The 24,147-nt window shown below is 38.8% G+C and overlaps 1 protein-coding gene across 6 annotated transcripts in view; it reads right to left on the bottom strand.

Annotated features, from left to right (window-relative positions):
- Positions 1–5,324: 5,324 nt before the first annotated feature.
- Positions 5,325–24,147, bottom strand: part of LOC139964927 (uncharacterized) — a 168,189-nt gene continuing 149,366 nt past the window's right edge. For all 6 annotated transcript variants that reach the window (XM_071967006.1, XM_071967008.1, XM_071967007.1 and 3 more), the window contains 4 exons: positions 22,592–22,733; positions 12,753–14,473; positions 11,789–12,251; positions 5,325–10,548 (listed from right to left, as the gene is read on the bottom strand). In XM_071967006.1, coding sequence (XP_071823107.1) covers positions 10,241–10,548; positions 11,789–12,251; positions 12,753–14,473; positions 22,592–22,733 — 2,634 coding nt within the window. In that variant the 3' untranslated portion in view covers positions 5,325–10,240. The remainder of the gene's footprint in view (positions 10,549–11,788; positions 12,252–12,752; positions 14,474–22,591; positions 22,734–24,147) is intronic.

Genomic DNA, 24,147 nt, shown 5'->3' with positions numbered 1-24,147 from the left:
GTGGATTGTGTATAAGGATTGTGCAAGGATTTGTTTTCGTGGTCCAGATTTGGCCAGCGCCTTATTAGGAAACAGACTATAGATCCAAGTTATACCCGACTAATCACCTAAAATGTGTGTTTCTTGAGGAACGCAGTACCATCTATCCCAAGATGTAACAAACATCACATCCATCCACTCACTTAACCGGCAAATGCTGTGAGGCCTTCTATTGATGACTATATGCACATCTTTGACCTTTGCCACTATACCCTCGCAAACAGAAACTAATAACGATAAAATAATTATCTTGTCATGCATTGCACAGATCTTTACTCGTTAATGTATTAAGTACTTCACTGGACTCTTGATCTGATGTCACATATCATTTGCCCTGTCGTCCCATTTATGATGACAAGGTCACAGTTACAGCAAGAGCTTTAGTCCTCGCTTAGCTAAATCATTCCCTGCTTGTGACGCATTTTAATAAAATGAGCAAAATATAGAAAGGATAAGGATGACTGTACGTCAAAAAGTTTAGAATTATTCTGCATCTTTAGGTCAAAATCGCATTCTCATAGCATTTTGTATAATGGAGATAATTATTTTATTTTTTAAACTTGGTAATACTTTGTAAATCATATGGCAACAAGAAAGTGAATTATGCCAAATTGGCGCACTCTATGTTACACAGAATCAATATCAATCCGTCTGTTTGTTCTCCCTCAGGAAAAGTGCCCCGCAAAGCAGAAACAAATAGAACCTACTTTTTCTGGTTTGTATGTTACAGGCAGTGGCGTAGGAAGGTACTTTTGAGTGGGGGGCTGAAGACTGATGGCCGGCCTGGGGGAGGGGTCTAAGGGGAGGGGGTGTTTGCATTTCCAGATAGCCTCAGATGCAATTTGGTGCAATATAGCACACTTCAACACCCACTCCATTTTGTAAACTTAATTTTGTATTTTCACCAGGCCTTAGATGCAATTTGGTGCTCCAAATGAGATTTTTTTTCTCAATTGGAAATGAAAAAGGGGTTTTCTGACTTGCGAAGCGGGGGGGGGGGGGGGGGCGGAATGATACTTCCGCCCCTCCACATTTTTCACTGGAGGGGCTGGCGCCCCCAGCCCCCCCCCCCCCGGTTCCTACGCCTTTGGTTACAGGGCACAACTATGGGTATTTGTTTTGCGAAACGTGTGTCAATTTAAACAATTTATACCTTCACAGAATTTGTTTAGTATAATACAGTCATCTCCATTTTTTCTGATACCCCTTCTCCCCTTGCCCTCCCCCGATATTTTGTTGGCATCATAGAGAATGCAAATGGGTTGGATCCAGCTAGTGACGAACATAATGACGTGTGGGCTGAAACGGTCCAAAAAAATGAAGATACGGTGGCGCTCTTTCATAAATATATACAGCATCTAAAGCGAACAGATGGAACGCCAAATTAAGATTTACTTGACTATATTTTGAGATATCGGCATTGAATTATGGATATCGCGAATTAACTGTAGATATAATTAATGACTAAAAGATAGCCCAAGCAATTGGATATCTTTTATCATCGATATCTAAATTTATTCCAAAGATATTGTGAATTAAAGACTAGGTATTGATATCTTATTTTTGCAAGGAACTTTAGTTCACTTTAAAGACCAACTATGGAGACTTTTCGATGAACATAAAATCCCACCAATTTTCATGTATGTAATCCTTAACTGACTCCAATTACATTGCTGTAATTAACTTTACCAATTTCGGACGTTAAATAAGTGAAAAATGGGACGAAAAGTCAGCTTCTATTTCAGACATTCCTGGAACATTCCTAAGACATCAGGTGACCATGTGACGTCAACGTTTGTATACCTCACTCACAACTATACTTTTAGTGTGTAAAGTCGTATACTTAAGCTGCCAAAAACATCAACGATATTACTCCTTTTTCCTCAAAATGTCACAATTCTGTGTTGTTGGAGGTTGCAGTTATACCTCATCCAACAAAGGCATCAGCTTTTTTAGATTTCCGAGTAAAAGAACCGACGTAAAACGCCGCAGACTTTGGATCAATTTTTTGAGATCCACGCGGAAAGATTTTTCAGCACCCGGAGTATCTCATGCCCATGAGTCCACATGCATGACCCTGCTTCTGTGTATGCTGCAAATGTCTCATTCTGTGAAAATTATATACTGTCGATAGCTGTGTCGGACCATGGTCGGACATAGCTAATGTGAAATTGACCGTAAACACGCCCTGGACGTCCTTACATGTAACATTATATCACGCAATTGACAGTAATATATTTACTGTAAGAGATGACCGTATATATATACCGTGCCAAGGGTATAGCATTGTTAGTACATGTACGGTAGTTAGTTACAACTCTCGCCGTCGTTGGCTCACAGCATTTGTAAATAGCCATGTTAGGATTTATCTATTTCATTTGTTGTATTCCAGTATCGTGAGTTCGTGATACATGTGTAATATTGTCCGTTCTGTTTATTCCGACATCTGCATGGTCCAAGGAGTTGAATGAAAACGGTAGCATGTAGCGATCGGACGTTTTATTTCGTTAGTGACTGTCTTGTGATTGTGGGATGTTAGTACTGGTCAAGGCCTGTTTCAACTAGACCTAACTCTATGGAATTACACAGACTCACGGTAGTTTTTCGCCCAGATTTGAACAAGAAATTAAGATATTCACTGCTAAATTTGTTTATTGACAGGATACTTTTTCTGTGTTTGTATACTTTTGGATATTAAAACGAGTAAGTACTATGTAAGTATATTGTACCGTACAGACCTATTGACGCTACGCTATGTAAAAGATGCCTCCATTTGAGTGGAAATTTTGCTAATAAAATAAGCAATTTAACTAAAATTTCTGCTTATAATTGTCTTAAAACTTGTTGTTAACCTTCATGTGTTCTTGTTTTAAGCTAACAGCTTTTCAAACGCTCGAAATTGGAAGTCAAAAACAGTACAATTGTTCGCTATCTGTGTACAAACAGTGCCTATATCAGCGTTTGATTTTCGCGGTATACAAACTTTGACGTCACACGGTGACCAGAGGCTCCTTTGGGTCAATCTCTGTTTTCAGACATTCCAGAGGTTCATGTCACGTGACTACCCAAAATGTCCATTTTCGTGGTCGTTTTTGATGGGTTATAGTAGGATTTCGAAGATTATTTTTTACACATGTTGATTATGGGTATGTAAACTCCTAAATTAATGGAAAATCTCAAAAAAAAAAATTGCCTCCATATTTGGACATTTGTTTTGAAACCCTTCCAAGTATTACTCACAATTATATTACAAATCTAGAACGCCCCTCCTCTCCCCTAGATTGTTTCACCTTATGAACGTTAGTGAATTAAATATTACTTTAGTACTGAAGTACTTCAGTACTGAAGTTAATACTGCAGATGGAGAGCAGTATAAATCTGAACAGAGTCAGTGCTTACATGGTTTGATGACAGGGAATCGTGTGATATATTGTGTGACATATCGTGAGACATAATACCACAGCAGTGAGACAGAGGGATATTGTTCGTTGTAAATTTATTTTGCTTACTCTAACAACAAAGAGCTGAATTTGCATTTGTAATAGTTAATCTGATAAGATCCATTTGATATTTTGACATTTGGACCTCTGCTGACCTCAAATGACCAAACATAATAGGGTTCTTGTACTCGCTATAAGAAACACACATGCCAGATATGAGCTATGTGTTGTGACCTATCTTGGGATATCCTGTTTACAAGTTTTGTATTTAATATTAAGAGTGTGACCTTTGACCTCCACCAAAAGCAATAAGGTTCTTGTACTAACAGAGAAGCCACAAAATATGAGTCAATGCAGTCTCCTATCTGGATATACCGTGTTTGCAAGTATATCAAGTTTTGACCCCTCATGACCTTAAATGAACTCTGACCTACACCAACTTTTGTGAACACTTTACACTACATAACTTTACACTTATACCATGTAAATATGACCTTTGATATTCAGGTTCTGGAGATTTTCACATTTTTCCCTCTGCTGACCCCCAAATGACCTTTGACCTCCACCCAACACAATAGGGTTCTTTTACTCATAACAGGGAAGCCACATGCAAAATATGAAAGCCAATCAAGTTACTACCTGCAGATACCATGTTTAAAAAGATTTCAAGTTCTAGCCCCTGGTGACCTTAAATGGACTCTTACCTGTGCAAAAACTTTACACTACGTAAAGGTATCCTACCTTGCATGTATGTGAGCTCCTTTGATATTCAGGTTCCTGAGATTTCCACATTTTCGATCTGATGACCACAAATGACCTCCAAAGTAATAGGGTTCTCATACTAATTATGGGTGAGCCATATACCAAATATGGGAACTGCAGAGGTTACCCATCTTGAAATATCGTGTTTACAAGCCAGGGCCGCGGGCGTCACAAAAACACCACACATACTCGCACACATGCATGCCAACTTGATTGCATATGTTACTTGCCTGCTCATGGCAGGTAACCAAAAACAGTTTGTCTTTTTTGAAATGAAATGAAACTTGTGATCCTAATGAGCTTGACTGTCGACTGGAACAAACGAAAATATACCAAACGGAAATGATAAGAAGACGCTTGTGAGATCAACATTTTGGTTTCAAATATAAGTTTGGTAAATTACGCCATCGGTTTACGACAATAATTTCTCATATGTGTTGTAGTGTTATTAACTGCTCCTATCACAGAGAGCAGGGGTAGTGGGTGTGGGTTAGTCATTAGCAAGTGGGATTGTCTGCTTGATTGGTCATATTCTGTATCTCTGGGTATGATGATGCATCTGCTATCCACCATGAAAGCTGTGACTCCCATGGTTTGAGCAAAGTGGGTATGGACATCACAGAATGATTAAAGAGGTGAAAACTACAGATATTTCCGAGTTAAGAACTACACCTCTTTTACCAGCTAAATAGACTTGGTTGTGTTAATAGACACTAGATGCAGGAAACATGTTCTAAATGACATGTTTTGGTAAGCTTCCCTCGTTAAAATAGTGTTTCCTATTGACAATGGATGATTTGGAAACAAAAGGCTGAAACACCACATTCTTTCTGGCATTTGTTATAAACTGAGGGCGCTATGTAACTATGTATGTATCATGTTGTGGTACACAGTATAGTTCACTATCTGCTCAAAAGGTTTGGTGATGGCGGATGAAGGGTTTCATTTAGTAGTCTTCTTCTTCGTTTTTTTTAAGGGGGTTGGGGGTTGGTAGGATGAGGGGGGGGGGGATGGTAGGATGGGAGTTGCAGGGTCCATGACTGATGAGACTACAGTAAAATATAGAAACAAAGAATTCAAAACTTGAGACCTGCTTTTCATGTTTGGCATTGTAATTACACTTACTTTACAACCAAAAGAAAAATATCAAGTCAGATAATATCTAACATTCCTTAGAAGCAAAATCTTCAAGCCTTTCTTGAGAGCCACATATAATAACTGAATCAGACCCGTGTGACAATAAGAAGCTTAATAGATTTAAAAAATGAAAAAAGGTTCAAAAAGAAGCCGTTACTCCAACAATTAACAACAGACACACAACTAAACATATTTCAAGATACATTGTTGGCATCCCAATGTTTCTAGACCTCTATAATATATTTACAATGTTGTATTCCCATTAAATAAAAAAGTTAGGCCAGAACATCCTTCCTTCGTTTGATGCCTCCCCCCCCCCCCCCCCCCCCCCGCACAATATATTTAATTTCCTAGTTATTACCAACAATATAATGTTAAAATAACTTGAAAAGATTGTTATCCTTCACCAAAATAATAGAAAAGCTCATATCACCTTATAACATTTAGTTCTCATAATTGCATACAAACTTTTCAGTGTACTGGTAGGTCATAAAAACAAACTTCACCACAACACATACCTTGTATCAAAGATGCATTTGTCATACAGTATTTCAGTAACTCACAAGATAAATGATCCTTATCTTTAAAAGGTGATATCCCTAGATCCCTCCTCTGCCCCCTCCCCACATGCCATGACATCCCTAGCCAGCCCCCTCTACTGCCAGCCCTTTCCAATGCCAGCCCCTTCCATTTCCAGCACCATCCACTGCCCCCCCCCATGCCATGAACCCATTCTATTGTTTACTTTTCTGTATGCTTCAAAGTAATGTTTCTGGAATTTATTTATGGCCCAGAAATAAAAATAGATTAAATATACATACAAGCAATGGCAGTGTTGATTACAAAGTTTTCTTAAATCCCTTCCCCCTTCCCCTTCCCTCTAAACAACAAATGGCAGTTCGTGAGGAATGCCGCTTGACAGTAGGGCAGTTGTGCAAAATATTTTTGTGCACTTTACTTCACAATTTCATAAATCTGTGTGCCTACTACTAAAGAGAATAAAAACGTTAAAATATTTCAAATGTGTAATGGGATGGTCTTGTACCGACTAGAATGAACATAATGGGGGGGGGGGTGGGGGGGACTGTTGCTCAAATACAGCCTAGCTGTCTTTCAAGATATGAGACTGTCTCTGCTTGTGCAATGGGGGTAGAGATGCTCTTTAAATTTAAAGTTTTGACAAACAAATAGAACATGTCAAATGGGACACAAATTGGATTAGATCCCATCTAGATAGTCTGCTACATCACTGAGAAATTAAATTTTGAATTTGTTCATTTTATTTGGACAAGGACATTGCACATATAACTGGTGATGTCCAACACTTTGTGTTTTTTTCTGCAATGTTATTAGGAATGCTTCACAACTTTTTAATTTTGATATGAAGTGACTTGATCATGAATCTTACATACTGCAACAAGCTGGAGAGTTCCATCAAAGAACTTCCCTTTCACACTTGCACGTACTTCTTTTATTTTCTAAATCTCAGATTTCATTAATTCCTTTAACAATATTAAACAATGGAACACTTACATCAGATATGTGAGATTATTGAGTATTTTACCCAATTTAAATTCTCCTTTAAGGATTATATGATTAATAGTTACACTAAGGTCAAAGTTCACCCTCATAATTACGAATAAACTTTCACAATACCAACTCCTATTTGCCTTGGACCACCAAACCGTGTAGTAGATTCATGGCATAATTACCATGTCTATGGAGTTTAGGATGGCTTGGTAAAGCATATCAACTTATATAACGCTGATATCATAAGATTGTAAGAACACCAACCGATGATAGCATCCTTCTGAATCTGATACATGCTTCACCATTACCACCGCAGTTACCACAACTTGAATGTTGAACCCTCTCTCAATAGGATGTATATTGAATATATACATCAGCAATGCAAAATGATATGGTGATAGGGGTTGTAACATTTCAAAACTTTGGGGGGAGGGGTGCTCATCAACAGATTGGAATTCATTGCATACACTTCGTAAGTAATACCTTATGTGAAATATATTGTGTAAACTATATCAAAGGCTGTATGAACTTTTGTATCCAGAAATATTTGTGCCATGACAAGATTTTTTTATAATGAAATGATAAAATTTTGAAAACACATTAACCAATAATATTCATAATAATAATAATAGAAACAAAGAAAAGCAAATTAGAAGTGTTAAAATACCTGTCAGTGAGTGCATTATATTTATCTTATATCTAAAAGTCCCATTATATTATCAGTCATTATTGTTGTAGAATACTGACGGAAAGAGTCAGCCATTTCAGAACAAAGGTTGGCAAGGGTAAATAAAAAATCTTTGTGAAAAGAGTTGTTCTTTTAATTTCTGGAAGGAAGATATAGAGAATTAGAATGCAAGCTTCACTCTTGCGAGACCTTTTTCATCCCCTTAAAACTCAACAACTACTCCCACCCTATCTCTTACCCCTCCCCCACCCTCAGTTATAAATTCATTTACAAGGTGGTGAGGCCTTCCTTTCCACAACGTCTATACGTTCGGGTTTTGCAATGCGCAACATTTCAGTGATACTTGGCAGCTCATACTAATGCTGATTCATTTTAAGCCAATACTTTGTTTTATTTACAAGTACAAAAAGGAAAAAATTTGAGGAAAGAAAAAAGTAAACATATACCTTTTTATCTACACAACCAAAAAATAGATAGATTTTCAACAATGACAATTTTTTGTTTTCATTTACATTAATTAATTAATTTCAGCATCTGACAGGGAAAAAAAGAAAATTATTCCCAATATTTGTACGATAATATTTCAGTATCACAAATGTAGTGGCATTAGTCCCGGTACGTCTTTGCGATTTTGTGTTTACATTTTTTTGGTGAGGTACACATAGCCATCAAATCTGACCTAGAGAAACTTTTAGACAAGGGTGCTGCTCAAACATGTAACTCAAGTGCCACGAATGATAATACAGTCAATTCAGCTTTCGTATTTATTGCAAAGGAAAAAGGATGTCTTCCAACATTTTCTCCTTTAGCTCTTTGACTCATGTGGCTCACGAACCACGGTACGGCCACTCTTGCCTTAAGCCTACAAGTATTCTTTCACATCGTGGAACCTCTGAAAGGTCAACATTTCTGCCGTTTCATTTTGGGTTATCTTTCTAGTGGGATTTCAGGTAATTCTAGATGTTTGGTAGCTTTTGTCTACCAAGTAAGAAGATTGGTCAGCTAATCATGTAGGCATGTATATAACTCTCCGAAGGGTCTTTAAATTCCACAGCTAGGTGAGGTGATAACAACCTATTAAATCTCAATTTCCATTAACAAAGGCTTTGTAAATTCACTTTGATTTTTTTCTCTTTGTTGATACAAAATACCCTGTGCACAACATAAATGCATACTGTCTAACACAAACTAAAGTTAGAGTGAATACCAACCTCTGGTTTGAGTATAAAAGGCAGTCTCTGTAGCTTGAAATAATGGAATGATTGCTTTCCATATCCAAACATAAACCCCACTATGCACACCCCCCCCCTAACCCTGAAAAGAAAACAACAATAATAATAATAATAACATTAATAATGATAAAACAAACAAATTATTACTTTCAGGTTGTACTGCTGAAACTTTTCCCAACCTTTTAAAGTTTTGTTCCTTGAGGTACTAAATACAAAACCTTCCTTGAGCGTGGAGGTGGCAAAGTTCGCATTCTTAAAATATTTAAGCCATGTACATTTAGATGACTTCCCCTGTAATGAGAGTCAAGCAATTCCTTTTCACATAGAGATTGACTTATTGTAACAGCAGGTGAAAAACTATCGTGTCACCGATTCTGTCACTCGTAGAAGTTGTATGACACTTGTAAATATTCACGGTGGTCGGATAATATATGATATTCTAGCTCTGCCTTGGCATAGAGCACTCTTTGTGAATATTGGTCACCATTATATGTGATATATATATAGATATATATATAGGATATATATATATAGATGTATATAGATATATATATATATAGATATATATGTGAAGTCTTCTATGTGAAATTTGCTTTACAACTTGTCATGAGCTATACTCCCCAGGGGTATTAAATACCTAGGTAAGAAAGCTGTATCCAGGGACATTAACAAAGTCTGTACCTTTTGACTTGCCTCCTGTCGTCAGCAACGTCATCATTGGACATAAAAGGTTTTATTAGCATTTGATAAGCTCTGCTGACCAACCTACCACATCATCCACTAAATTTAAAACATAAGGCCTCGGAAAAGGAAAATGGTCCTTCAGGTACTGTATATGCCTTGACAGTTCTGTGGAAACTAATGTTAACATCACGCTATCCGCCTGAATGCAGGTTTTGAAACAGGAGACTTGATATATAGCAGCAAAACATTTTGGAAATCGAGTAGCACACCGATCAAAGCTCAAGTGAGATTGTCAAATATATCTAGACCAAACCACCTGAAGAAATTTCACCTGTAATAATTTAGCAAGAACCCAATTAAAAATAAAAAAAAGAAGAATGATTGATGGATTTTTCTTCGTCTTCAGTTTCTTTTTTTTTCAAACATTCTCGTGTATATAAATTGTAACTCGGTAGTGTTAGGAATGCTTGACATCTCATTGTATATTTTTGCTCTAAATATTTTAACAGAAATTGCCACAGGAGGTTTACGTGTAATTTTGTTTGGAACCTTACAGTTTATAACATGGTTCTGGATCACCAAGTAATTAATGGGTCTAAGAAATGACAATGTTATTTTCAAGACACCTTCCTTTCCACATCATGAAATAGCTCAGGCAAAGAGATTCTTGCAGCAGTGTTTTTTTTTATCTACCATTTAACTTTCTTCCTTTTGCTTTTTGAATCTGGTCACTTAGTTTCATCTTCTTCCTTAGGTTCAAGTTCTTTGGCGTTTTGTTGCTTCATCAGGTTTCGACGAAGGTTGAAAACCTCTGCGTGTAACTTGGGAAAGTGAACACCTGGTAGATGAACCTGGAGATCCATGAGTCTTCTTGTGTGTTCTGGAGTGATCTCTCTAAGTTTGGGAATTGTGGTCAGTAGTCGAGCAAAGAGTCCTTGATCATCTGGGTGGTTCCGCAGTACTTCAAACTGGAGCGCCCTCAATAGGTCTATCTGGATCTCCCGAACTTTCTCCCGACATTTCAGTCCTGGTCGATCTGTAAAGCAAAAGTACCCACATTAGAGAATATATTAATCAACTACGATATCAACGAATGAAGGTCTGTTGTGTGGATTCAGTACCAATTAATTTCAAAGATATTTTCATTTTTACCCTCCTTTAACAAAGAAAAGATTCATTGTCACTTAGCAGGTTACATGATTACCAGTAGAGAGAGGAGTCCATAATTTACATTGCTCTTATCTACATTAAACTAAATTTTAGCACTGCGCCCCCACTTCTGGGGCACCGCCCCTTACTCATCCTTCATCCTTCAGAATGATTTATCTACCTAGATTTTCACCTTTTCTTTTGGCCATCATTTTATGAACTAGGCTTTATCAGGATCATGGTTCTCCTTCACCTTCTTGTAGCACTGTCTAAATATATGTGCTGGGATTTCATGCTTGTTAAGGTTTTGCACAGTTCCCCACGATACCTTTCGTGTGGTGTGTCCTAGTTGACCTTGTTTCTCCATTAGGAGACTTGGTCTTAAGCTGCCTGCATAGATAGTGTTTTGGGGAGATAGTGTTTTGGGGAGGTCTTCTCCTCCTCTGCAGGTTGTTACTGGCCTAGTTTTGTGCTTTCACATTGTTACATGGTTTCCTGCGCATGATGAGTCTAGTACTTTCGTACAGGATTCATTTGTTCACCTAGCAGTTTATTTAGGCCATTTGACTTCGGTTAAGGCCGTAGTGGTACCTCTTAAGTGGTAGGCTCAACTTTGGTACCTTCAGAAACATCACTAAGGGTTTTTAGAGAATCCTTTACAGGTGTTTTAGGCCACTTGGGTCCCTTTATGTGGTTCCCTGTTTTTTCTGAGGATATTAGTAAGAAAGGTGTCCATATTCACTACCATCTCAATCTGCATCCACCCCTCCCACACCCAACCTAGCAGGTGACATGATTACCAGGGCAGTCTGTATTCACTGCCCTCCTTCCACCCACACCCCTACCCACCCCCTGCAAACCTAATTAGATCCCACACTTCCAATCCCCCCCCTCCCAACCCACCAACCTTGAAGAGAAGTTATTCTAACATAAGATATCACTACTGTCACTTACCAGGTGACATGATGACCAGCGGGGAGAGGAGTCCATATTCACTGCCCTCCTTCCTTCCACCCACCCACCCACACCCCCACCCACCCCCTCCTGCAAACCTAACTAGATCCCACTCTTCCAATGCCCCCCTCCTCCACCCACCAACCTTGAAGTTATTCACTACTGTCACTTACCAGGTGACATGATGACCAGCGCGGAGAGGAGTCCATATTCACTGTCATCCAGCAGCATCTTATTGACCCGATGAGCAAAGTTGAAAAGAAGATCAAAGAGATTACCCAGGGGCATCTTATGGGAATCCTCCAGGGTAAAAGTATCTCCCGTTGTCCACCAATGGACAAGGTTTGTATTGATATCGACTACGGTCGAGAAACGTATGGTCAGGACCTCAAAGATGCCGCTCTTGATCAGAGTAATCTGATCCTCCTGATCCATCCTCTTGAAGTTTGGAATCAGCTTACTAAAAGCGACGATCCTGGTGATTTGGCTGGTGAACTTGCTGGAGAAAAAGTTCCACATCTTAAGGCTGGAGATTGGTCCATCTTTAGGGTCCAACTCCCTTGGAGGTTCTTCAGAGGTTGGAAAACCTGCCGGCGGGGTACACTTTGTGCAGTCGTGGTTGTACCTTGATTGTAGCTGAAAAAATGAAGAGAAATATTTTGAGAAATATGTTAGGTTTTAAGAACAAAACAACTGAAGAAATAATTGAGATTTACAGAAATTTTATACAAATTTTATCAATCAATAAATCATTATTCAATAAATCGTTAAATAAAACGTTTACAAGATTAAACCGTCTCTCATTTTGTTGTAAAGGAGCCCAACAAGAGCAAGATTACTAGCGATGTTACCGTGTTGGTATTAATGTAGTTTCCTTTAGTTAAACTGAAATACTGCCCCCATTCCTGAAAGCTTGCCTTATACTGTTCTTTACAAATTTTGAAAGGCTGCCCTCTTTTGTATGAATAAAATTATCAAGGAAACATTTTTTTCTGTCCACAAGTATTAACAAATTTGTAGATCAAGTAGAAATGGCAACCAACCTACCCAGAAACAAAGAAAACCTGTTTACAATAAAAATGAAAATTTCCTTAAAAAGTTAGTAGGCCTTGAGAGGAAAAGATTTGTTGAACTTACCCTCTTCTCTAGGGTCTCGTCCTCACCTAGTTCTTTGAAATACTTCTTGCGTAGCATTCTGATTCTCCTGAAGGTGTAGTAACACGTATCATGGTATGCTTTGTTGATTGCATTTACCAGCTTGTCGCATTTCTCTTCCATTTCTGGTGTGAAGGGCTCGTTGATGTTAAACCCTTCCGGTGTGAGCGATTCTCTCCCGGGATCTACCGAGCCTGGCCGGTCGTCCATGCCATTTGCAAACTGCATAGCCAAATCTGCCATGAGGGGTGACTGAATAGGGGTGAGATTGACCAGCGGAGAGGGTATCGAGGGGGAGAGCATGGAAAAATCCGGGTAGGAAGGAAAATCTGATTTGGCAGGGAGATTTTTGCTGCTCTTGGTTTGTTCTGGTGAATGAGAGTCATTGGGGTACGGTCGCTTGCTCGGCTGAGACTTTGGGGAACTGCTGTCCCGATTTAACTCTTTATCGGCAGCGCCCTCCTTGTTCATTATCGTGTGCAACATTTGCGGCATGAAGGAGCTGCCTGGCATCTGGGACGCTGACATCATCAAGCCTGGCTGTGTGAAGATTGAGGGTGGGGCCTGGCCTCTGGCGCCGGCCATAGAAAATGCCCCCTGCCACCCTGCGGCTTGCTGTATCGCAAACAGATGGCTAGGGTGAGGTGAAAACGAAGAGTGGGGAGGTAAGCTTTGAGGTAAATGGGCAGCGAGAGCTCGAAAGTTCAGGTAGGGACTATTGGCAGCTTCCAGATGTGAATAAGGAGGGGAGTTACCACTCCGCATACTAAGTTCTCTCTCCAGTTTGGATGAAAGGTTTTCACCGCGTGAATAAAACTGATCTTTGTATGAATCTCCCTGATTTGTGTCGCAGCGCTCGCCGTCTTCTTTGGAGCCACCCATTGACAAGTTTGGACTAGATGGCACGGAGGAATCCTTCGATCGCTCAGAATTGCTCTGTGGTGAATCCCTTGGTATAAGAATGACCGACTGACCGGAGGCTAACATTTTTGAAATTTCACCCACGGGCAAGTCTTTACATGTTCCATTTCCGAGGTCAACTTCCAGCTTTTGTGCATCATTGGTACTTAGTGACTGATGATTGTTGGGTTCTAGAGGCTCCCTGGGTAAAGATGACCTTTGACCTGGTTTGAACCCTGCCCTGTCAAAGGGAAACTCCTTTGAAGGGAATTTTGGCATAGTCAAACTGGATATAGTAGGAGATTGAGTATTTGAGCTAACCTGACGATGACCTTCGGGCGAGGAGTTATGAATGTCTTTGCCGCTTGACACAGAATGATGTCTGCTGCCACCTACTCCTGTTGATGACGGTATATCATTATTTGTCATTTCCATGCACGAACGTTCATCGTCATTGTTACCGTGATCGAGTTCCTGTTTGATAAAGGTTGATAGTGACTGATCCATCATTAATTTGTTGTGGGTCATATGGCCGTCGCCCATCACGGGCATGGTCATACCTAAATGGGGGAACATTCCACGGGCCATATGAGGGCTAATCATAGGACCATGGTGATGACCAGGTGGTAAACCCCCAACTGCTATGTGATTGCCATCGTACTTTCCGTGGGGGAACAACTCTGGATGGTTGCCATAGAAGCCAGCTGGTGGTTTCAGGGTGGTTTCATCTGCACTTTGTTGCTTTGCGATTGTTTCATGCATCCTCTCAATCATTCTCTTTGAGCGTCTTCCAAGTCTTGATCCTGGAGGATGAAATAGAAACACAAGAAGTAAATAATGTATACAAAATATATCCATGTCAACCTGTGACTTGATAGATATATAAATTACCACTCAGGTGTTTGTAATTTGGACTCGGCTAAGAATACATCCTGTAGATGTCTCTGTAGGTCTTTGAAAGAGAGAATTTCAATGTCAAACTTCCATTTAGCAATCTCTGTCTTGTGGAAGAATTTAGCCTGTTGAAAAATAACTCTTAGATTTTCATAAAGGATAATCCTGTGCTTTGATTGAAAATAAATGTGAACATGAATAAAAAACTTATCCTACATGGTGCAAAATTTGATCCCAAAACATTTTTGAATATTGTAGCTGGACTGCACAAGTGGACAGTGGTCGTTAACTGCCATAAAAATAGCAAAGTTGCATTTCTTAGTTCCATTTCTCAACTTTATCAGCTTCAAGTCTTTAATATTCCAAGTTGCAAGACTGATGTGGCTCAGCCTTGATGGAAGAATTATGGTGAACACAAACAAATTCCTGGAAAGCGTGTTCATCAATGACAGAGAAGCTCGGGAGAATAAATGCAGACTATGTAAAACAAAAGGCCTTCCTTATGATATGAGAAACATTTAGGCATCTACATAGAAAGGCTGGGGGGAGGGGATGGGGGAGTAACTCTAGCTGTGGCAAGTGCTTGTATGTCACCTTAAACCGCGCACATCAAATGACCTTTTGAAAATGAAAATTGGCATTACTTATTGCACAATACATGATGTGTTGTTCTCTGTAATTTACAATATTTGACACATGTATTGATTTTTTGCAAAATCTATCAATTGTGTTTTCTTTTTTGTATAGTTTTGACTAAATGAAGGACATGCATAGAGAGAGCAATTATGATCGTACCCTTGCTTTCTGATGGAAAAGATGAAAGTATAAAACAAAAAAATAGACTGTGATCCTTGAAAAAGACACCTGGTTCTGGTTCCAACCTTCACTGGCGTTTCAATGTTATCGTGCGAAAAGCATAAAAATGTAGGCTATGCTTTTCTAGTATTGTTTTCTGTTTTTATCTACATCATTTTAATGCAGGTTTGCTGAGAGGTTGTAATGAATCACAAAGTATGTCAGTGTGCTTAAGGTATGACCTTTCATTGGTTTTATCAGCTTTTTTCGTCTTTCTCGCCAAATATTCGCAGCGATCATCATTTTATATTTGCATTATGCGCATGGCATTTATCTGGTTTAAATATAACATACTCAGTAGTGACAAGTAAAATTCTTGATCATACAATTAAAGGGAAAAAAAGTTAAAAATAAATGGGTAAAGTAGGGCCTGGGATGTCCAGATAGTTGCTAGTTTGTCATGCTTTAGAAATGAATGCACTTTTAATGATAGGTCACTTTAAAAGTAGGCTGCGCATGGCATTTATCTGGTTTAAATATAACATACTCAGTAGTGACAAGTAAATTCTTGATGATACAATTAAAGAGAAATAGATAAAAATAAGGACTGGGATGTCCAGATAATTGCTAGTTTGTCATGCTTTAGAAATGAATGCACTTTTTAATGAAAAGTCACTTTAAAAGTAGGCTGCCGAGATCTTTGAGGGACACAGATGACTGTTATATATTATCGCATTACACAAATGCATGTTCGGACGATAATGTATTGCCTCAAAGGACATTTTAAATTTTGGAAGTCATCATTAGGATGTAGTTTGAAGTCACAAATACATATATTTTTTTTCAATTCCTTTCAATATCGTTTGGTGGAGTTTGATGAAAGGCAACGATACAAGGATCAACAAACTGCCTGAGGATAAATACATATCTCTAACTGAGCAATGTCCTGTACACGTTTATTGTAAAACATATATTTGAGACTGTCAGTAGCTGCCTGGAAGGTAGAAATATAGCGATGCAAAGCAGGCTCATGTGCATGTCAGAAAAGCTAAGTGCCTTATAACTTACAGATTATAATTCACATTTGGTGGGCTATCCAATGTACAGATTTAGTTCCTGATTTAAAAAAAAACCATTTTGAAGAGCATTTCAGATGGGGAAAACTGTTGATTTCTCCTGGATAAGTTACATAGTTATTTTGTAGTGTGACACTAGAACAGTGTTATTCATTTAAATTCTCTTTGACAATATCAAGAAATGGAATTCCGGAGACTAAGAATGAAAAGTGCAGGGTGTGTGTGCATCGAGCTGGAGTCAACACACCACCAGCTTTTTCCTCCTTTTTGACACTTGCCACTGAAGTTGTCAAGTGTCAAAATGGTTGCTTCTGCAGTTAACATTGGTGTAGATCACACCTACATGCTCAACAGCAGGTGAAATCCACATATTTATATCTTATAATCATATGTAACATCACAAATTATTCTTGCCCTCTCAGTTCAAGTAAAACTTGTTTCCCTGTTTTAACACTACCCAGGAGAAACAGGTCCAAAGTGTTAATGGTGCCCCATCTGCTTGTAAAGAGAGATCCAATGTCTTTCCTCGCTACTGAGACAATATTTCAACGTGACCTTGAACCTAAAGGAAACATTTTTTTTTAACACCAAAATACATTTAGCAGTAGAGACGCTGTTCCATCCATCATTGTAAACTGCCTCTTCTGGGTTTACAGCCTCATAAAACATCGCCCCAGCAGCTTGCCTCAGAGGTCTATGGTGGAGTCACCTGCTAGGTTCATTGCACTCGGGCTTCCTTAATATACAATAGAATAATATGGAACCTGTCATTGACAAACACACTTGGGGTCAACAGTCAATGCGGGTAGAGTTCTCTGGCATTATGTTGCCTGTCCACAAGAGTTAGCAATGACTCTGTGCAGAGAGGTATGTTAATACAGTGCAGGCTTGCAGGAATATCACAAGTGCACAGTGTACAGATTGATTTACTGCCTTCCACCAATGTTAATTGCATACAAAAATTCCAGATGCTTCAAAGAATTTTTATGGCCCATTTGGTTAAGTCTGACAGCTTGCTATTCCCGGACAACAAACACCAAAGCGCTCCTCCTCCGAAATCACTGCAAAAGCTTGTAAATACCCAGTGAACCAGCCTGAATATGGATGGGAAGGGCACCCACCTGAATGTGAGGGGATAGCAGAGGTTGTTGCTATTGTTACCCCTCCTAGGTCTTTATTTTAGTGATGTGCTCCCAACGTAAATCCTAATATAGTATTAGCCAAGAACAATGCAGAGGCGTGTAACAGGTACAGACCACAGAACAATTACAAATGTTTACACTATATTATAAACAGGATTCAATTCATAGTTTCATGAAAGGGAAAACATTCATCATCCCTTACCAAGAAAATGTCTCTATATCACTTCTCTCAGGGTCTGAGAGGTTTAGTACCTAATAATGTTCTGGTGCTTCTTTGTACTAAGTATATAATGCTATGCCTAGTCAGTTTGCAAGGAAAAACAGCAGAAGTAATGTCAATTATTTGTCTTCATAAATGTGCTATGGAAATGATTCTATGTTTGATATGGAAATGCTCTCTTTTGGATTAATTCTGGCTAAAAACGTTGCATTTGTGAGTACCGAGGTGTCCAGGATCTAAAATACATACAAACATACATACAATACACCGTTTCTCAATCCTGTAATTGTTAGAACTTTCAGTTCAGGGAAGACAAGTACTTGCAATATGTTTAATAACAAGAGCCCAAGGGCACTGTGGTTCCTTGCTTGGGGTATATGACAATACACATCATATTATCAAGCAAGATTGAACTGAAATAGTCCAAGTAATTGTCCTACATGTTCCCATAAAGTAACCAACACTATAGCCAACACTTTTGTGATCACAAAATGTGATCGGAGTTTTTATCAAAAGGCACTATTGAGATCTAATATGGCGTCGAAAATGTAAGAAATATAAGAGACCTACAAGCGTGTCAACAGATATGATAACAATGGTAACCTCAGATGACATGACCTTGAAGTTTCAAAACGTTCCACCACCCCATTCACAACTTGTCCCAAAATATCAACCATGTCACACCTTGGCATTGAGATTTAATTGTGCAATTTAATGTCAAAAAATTAACTTTTGAACTTGTATGTAACTTCACACGCAAAGGTCACCCGGAGGTCAACCAATTGACATTTTTGATCGGTGAGACCTAAATAGAGCATGACTGTAAAAATTCAAACATTTTTTCTTTGCCCATTTTCTCCCCCCATAATACTACTTTTTTAACATTAGCTGACCTTTGGTGACCTTGGATCACATGACCGTTAAGTTTGAAAATATTCCCCTATACCATTTGCAACTTGTCCAAAAAAATCAACCTTGTCACACCTTGGCACTGGGAGTTATTGCATTAAATGTGTGAAAATTAACTTTGACCTCAAATACCTTCGCACACGAAGGTCAAATGGGGGTCAACCCATTAACATTTATGATCAGAAGGTACCTTTAACATCTGAAAATAGCATCGAAACTGTAAAAATCCACAAAACACGAAAAGGTCACCAGAGGTCAAATTGAGGTCAAGGGTCACCCAGATGCGGGTCGACAATTGGATTACATTGGAGCAACTCCCAACCCTAACGGACAATCTGTTCTTAAGTTGTCGCAAAAATAGTAGTTTTTTATCATTAATTGACCTTTGGTGACCTTGTATCACATGACCGTTAAGTTTGAAAATATTCCCCTATACCATTTGCAAATACTCCAAAAATATCAACCTTGTCACACCTTGGAACTGGGAGTTATTGCATTAAATGTCTGAAAATTAACTTTGACCTCATATAACTTCGCACACGAAGGTCACACAGGGGTCAACCTATTGACATTTATGATCAGAAGGTACCTTTGACATCTGAAAATAGCATCGAAACTGTAAAAAATCCACAAAACACGAAAAGGTCACCAGAGGTCAAATTGAGGTCAAGGGTCACCCAGATGCGGGTCGACAATTGGACTTCATTGAAGCAACTCCCAACTCTAACGGACAATTTGTTCTCAAGTTATCGCAAAAATACTATCTTTTTATCATTAATTGACCTTTGGTGACCTTGTATCACATGACCGTTAAGTTTGAAAATATTCCTCTATACCATTTGCAACTTGTCTCAAAATATCAACTGTGTAACACCTTGGCACTGGGAGTTATTACACTAAATGTCTGAAAATTAACTTTGACCTCATATAACTTAACATACAAAGGTCACTTTGGGTCAACTTATTGACATTTTTGATTGATGAGACCTAAATTAGAGCATCAAACTATAAAAATTCAAACATTTTTTTCTTTGCCCATTTTCTACCCCCAAAATACTAGGTTTTTGACATTAATTGACCTTTGGTGACCTCGGATCACATGACCGCTAAGTTTGAAAATATTCCCCTATACCATTTGCAACTTGTCCAAAAATATCAACCATGTCACACCTTGGAACTGGGAGTTGTTGCATTAAATGTCTGAAAATTAACTTTGACCTCGTATAACTTCGCACACGAAGGTCACACGGGTGTCAACCAATTGACATTTTTGATCGGAAGGTACCTTTGATATCCAAATCTAGCATCAAAACCAAACATTTTCTTTTTTGCTCGTTTCCTCCCAAAATAAGCACATTTTTTCTAATGTGACCTTTGACCTTTTGACCTTGGTTTCAGATGTAGTTTAATCTCCTGATTCCAAAAAACAAAACGAAAAGTCTGTACAACCATCCTAACTCCGACCGAAAAACTTTGACCCCATATAACTTCGCACATAAAGGTCACACGGGGTCAACCTATTGACATTTATGATCAGAAGGTACCTTTGACATCTGAAAATAGCATCGAAACTGTAAAAATCCCAAAAACACGAAAAGGTCACAAGAGGTCAAATTGAGGTCAAGGGTCACCCAGATGCAGGTCGACAATTGGATTACATTGAGGCAACTCCCAACCCTAACAGACATTTCGTTCTCAAGTTATTGCAAAAATACTAGTTTTTTATCATTAATTGACCTTCGGTGACCTCGGATCACATGACCGTTAAGTTTGAAAATGCTCCCCTAACCAGTTCACAACTTGTCCCAAAATATCAATCTTGTCGCACATTGGCACTGGGAGTTATTGTAGTTTTAATATTTTCGGTTTTTGGACCATAACTGACCTTTGGTGACCTTTGTGGGCACCAAAAACAATAGGGCACACCTTCTCCATATGGCGGATCTATAGTCCAAGTTTGGCCTCAATCCAACATTCCCTTATTGAGATAGAGCGTACCCAAGCAAGTGTCACAGACACACACACACACACACATACATACATACACACACACGCCAACCTGACTGCATAGGTTCCTTTTGCTAAAGCAAGGAACCAAAAACTACTGAAACTTTTACCCCAGCAACTGAAATAATTTTAGAGGTATCCCTGAAGAGCTACACTTCATACAACTGAACAAGACTTCAACCCCCCCCCCCCCCCAAACACACAGACATACACAACAACAATATGGTACCTAGAGTAATAGTCCTCCAATTATAATACAAGACTTTCCTCAATCTCAGATCTAGATCAGGTTAAGATAGTTAAATGCATTTACAGTTCACCTCCAACAAATAGTGACCCACATACCATTAACTGGTAGTCACCTGCCAACTTAAGACCCCAGGGACCAACTGGGAGACCCCAAACAGTATAAACTTGTTCCTCCTCCTCCTCTCCACCAAACAAAGCCTAACCTTGACCTGCAACGACCTAACCTTTCTAAATTGACCATATAACTGAACCCTTAGTGGGGGGAAGTAGGGCATGTCATATATGAGAGAAACTGCATCTTTTAGTAGCCTCAGAGTACAAGATTTGACTTCCTGAAGCTATACAGACCAATTAGAATTACTTGCTCTTAAAGAACCTCCCTGCATCAGATCTTGCATACCTTACGGTAGCACCAGAATCATGACATTGGTGGAAAATTCAATTAACCCAGGTGTCATTTTTTCTTCTTCATCAAAGAGGTGTGAAGTTACAGAGGACCATTGTAAGTCTTTCAAGGCAGTCATAAAAGTGTCACACTTCAGTAAACTTTATCTGAAATGATGTTAACCTGACCATGATCACAAAGGCCTAACAACTGCCATTAACTCCAAACAATTGACCTGAAAAGTGGTTAGAATAGGTCAAGGTTGCTATAACTCCAAGTTGAGCTACCCCATCCACCTGTAATGTAACTCTAAATGTCATCACAGTGCAGCCCAGTTCTAATAAATACTAAAACCAAGTGGATAATAAAGGACAATTTAGGAAAGCTTCACTTCCACTTATGGCACTATGGACCTACCTGTCTTCTTGCCCAATTATACATAACATATTTTTGCCACCTATCCTTGCTCTTCTGTCCTCCCCACCCCCACCCACTCTAACAACCACCCCAGTACCACAGAGTACCTATATACCCTCCTTCCTTCCATATCACAGAAAATAGCCCCCTTAAAACTAAGAAAAACAAGGAAGACTTCATCTAACTGGGAAACACAGAATAAACTTCCCTCCCTCCTGCCTGCCGTCCATCACCTTTACATATTTTGTCTCAGTTCGTTTACGAGCTAAGCTGAGAACCTTAAAACTGTCTCGTAAAATCAGCGCCCCATAACTCATGCCTCTCAATCTGGGAAGACTCTTGGATGCTACTGTGCTTGTCATAGTAAGCATAAGTAAGCATAAGCACGTCTCCTTGGTCAAAGGGCTCGTGACTCTGCTTATGACTATGATGATGTGTGGAAGTATGATAAGGGGGTTCCAATAATTTCATTTTCGGCATGGAATTATTTTTCATACAATCTGTTGTTTCAATGAGGTATGATAAAATGATAGGTAAGAAATCTTAGAAGAATACACCCCAGTCACAGTAATAGTATAAAATGCAAACATTTCTCACATTTTGCTGAAATGGTATTAATAAAATAATTCCAGAAGGGTGTGCAACCCCCCACCCCCATCCCCCACCCATCCGCAACCAAAATATGACAAATTGAGTGACAGAGGATTCTAGAATTGATATGTCTACCCACCCCAGCACATTACCCACCCCATTGGGACAAAAATGATCTCTCTCAGGAGTAGTTACTGCTTTCAAACAAATTGTTTTTAACTCATTGGCTGGCTTACCTTCTTTTGACATGCCCACAGCAAGGCATTTTTTCCACCTACAAAGCTGACACTGGTTCCTGGTATAGAGAGAAATATCACACTGCCCATTGTTGGAACATGTGTAGGATTCGTGCTGAGTGAGACTACGTCTGAAGAAACCCTGAAACAAAGACACAAAAAAATATTTATATTGGAGAGAATGTCATTTTTTATTTGGCTTTCTGTTACAAAATTTATCATTTTTATCAGTAATCTATATTTTTGTGAATCTTGTCTTGTTTACACTTGTCACAATGAAACATTTAACAAGCACAAAAGGACTAATATTCACAAATCTGATATATATATATATATATACCCCATTCCTTTCTGAACTTGGCAATCCCTCCACATTCACTGTTTTCTCTCATCCCGTCCCCATCTTAACAGATCTTGTAAGTGAAGAAAAAAATCAATAGGATACTAATTCATGCAATTTTGCTGCAGCGACTTCCAGAACGGATGATATGTAGTTATACCCAGCCAGGGCCTGTTTGACGGCGATCACAGTAACCTCAAACTTAACGACATTACCTCTCTGTATGCCTAGGACAAACCGGGCTCGATTTCACCGTAATCAAGAAACCTGATGCCAGCCAGGACGTCTTTCTCCCCAAAACATTGATCTTACGGGATGCGGAAAGAGACAAACTTGATTGATTTTTAGGGATCTAAAAACAAGATTAAATGACAGCCAACGCAGGAGGAAAACAGGCCCGACATTTTTAACCATGAAAAATAACTCCATATTTTCATTTGTATGCCAATCAATAATGAATAATTTCTCCACAAAATAATCAACGGTACAGGCATGTGTAATTTTACTTTCCGCAATTTCTTCTTCTCCGGCTCCTTTGGAGGTAAATGACCAACTCTGCCACTGATAATATTTATTTCTAGAGAAAAATCAGGGTGGGTATAATTTTGCTGATAAATAGTTAGACTAAATAAAAATATTATTGTGTTGTTAGTATTTCAGCATTGTTTGAAAAGCAGAAAGAGTTTTCTTCTTTTTTTCTGTTATTTTATAAAGTGGATAATATTGGTACTTACTCAAACTTACTTAATCAGTTGTCAAAATATAATTACAGAGGAGATCTCTCTACAATATTTATGAACTAAATATCATGTTCCATTACTCTCTCAACCCCTCCTTCTTCCCAATCCGTTGATGGGGGAGGGGGGGGGGGCAGAATACATAAAATATACTTTGAATCCGATAAACCATTTACAACATGAGAACCTTGCAATCCGCTAATTAGTTTGCTACAACCATGTTTACGGTACCCAACCTCATTAACTATTCATAACTTTTATTAAATTTCACAGCTATATTGACCTGCTAGGAGAGACCTGTACGACGACGACGACGTTTAATACTATTTATTCTCTGGTTTTATAACCCTTTGGCCATATGGCAGTATGGAAGACCAATTTTGTAATCTTTATTTTAGCAAAACCTCCAACTAAGCAGGCCTTTGTTTAGGATTCACAACTATCTTACATTTGATATTCCCCTCAAGCAATATTATAGA

The sequence above is a fragment of the Apostichopus japonicus genome, chromosome 23 (genome assembly GCF_037975245.1).
Source record: "Apostichopus japonicus isolate 1M-3 chromosome 23, ASM3797524v1, whole genome shotgun sequence".
NCBI lineage: Eukaryota > Metazoa > Echinodermata > Holothuroidea > Aspidochirotida > Stichopodidae > Apostichopus > Apostichopus japonicus.
The sequence above is the reverse complement of the archived record's forward strand: the minus strand, read 5'-3'. Positions and strand labels throughout refer to the sequence as shown.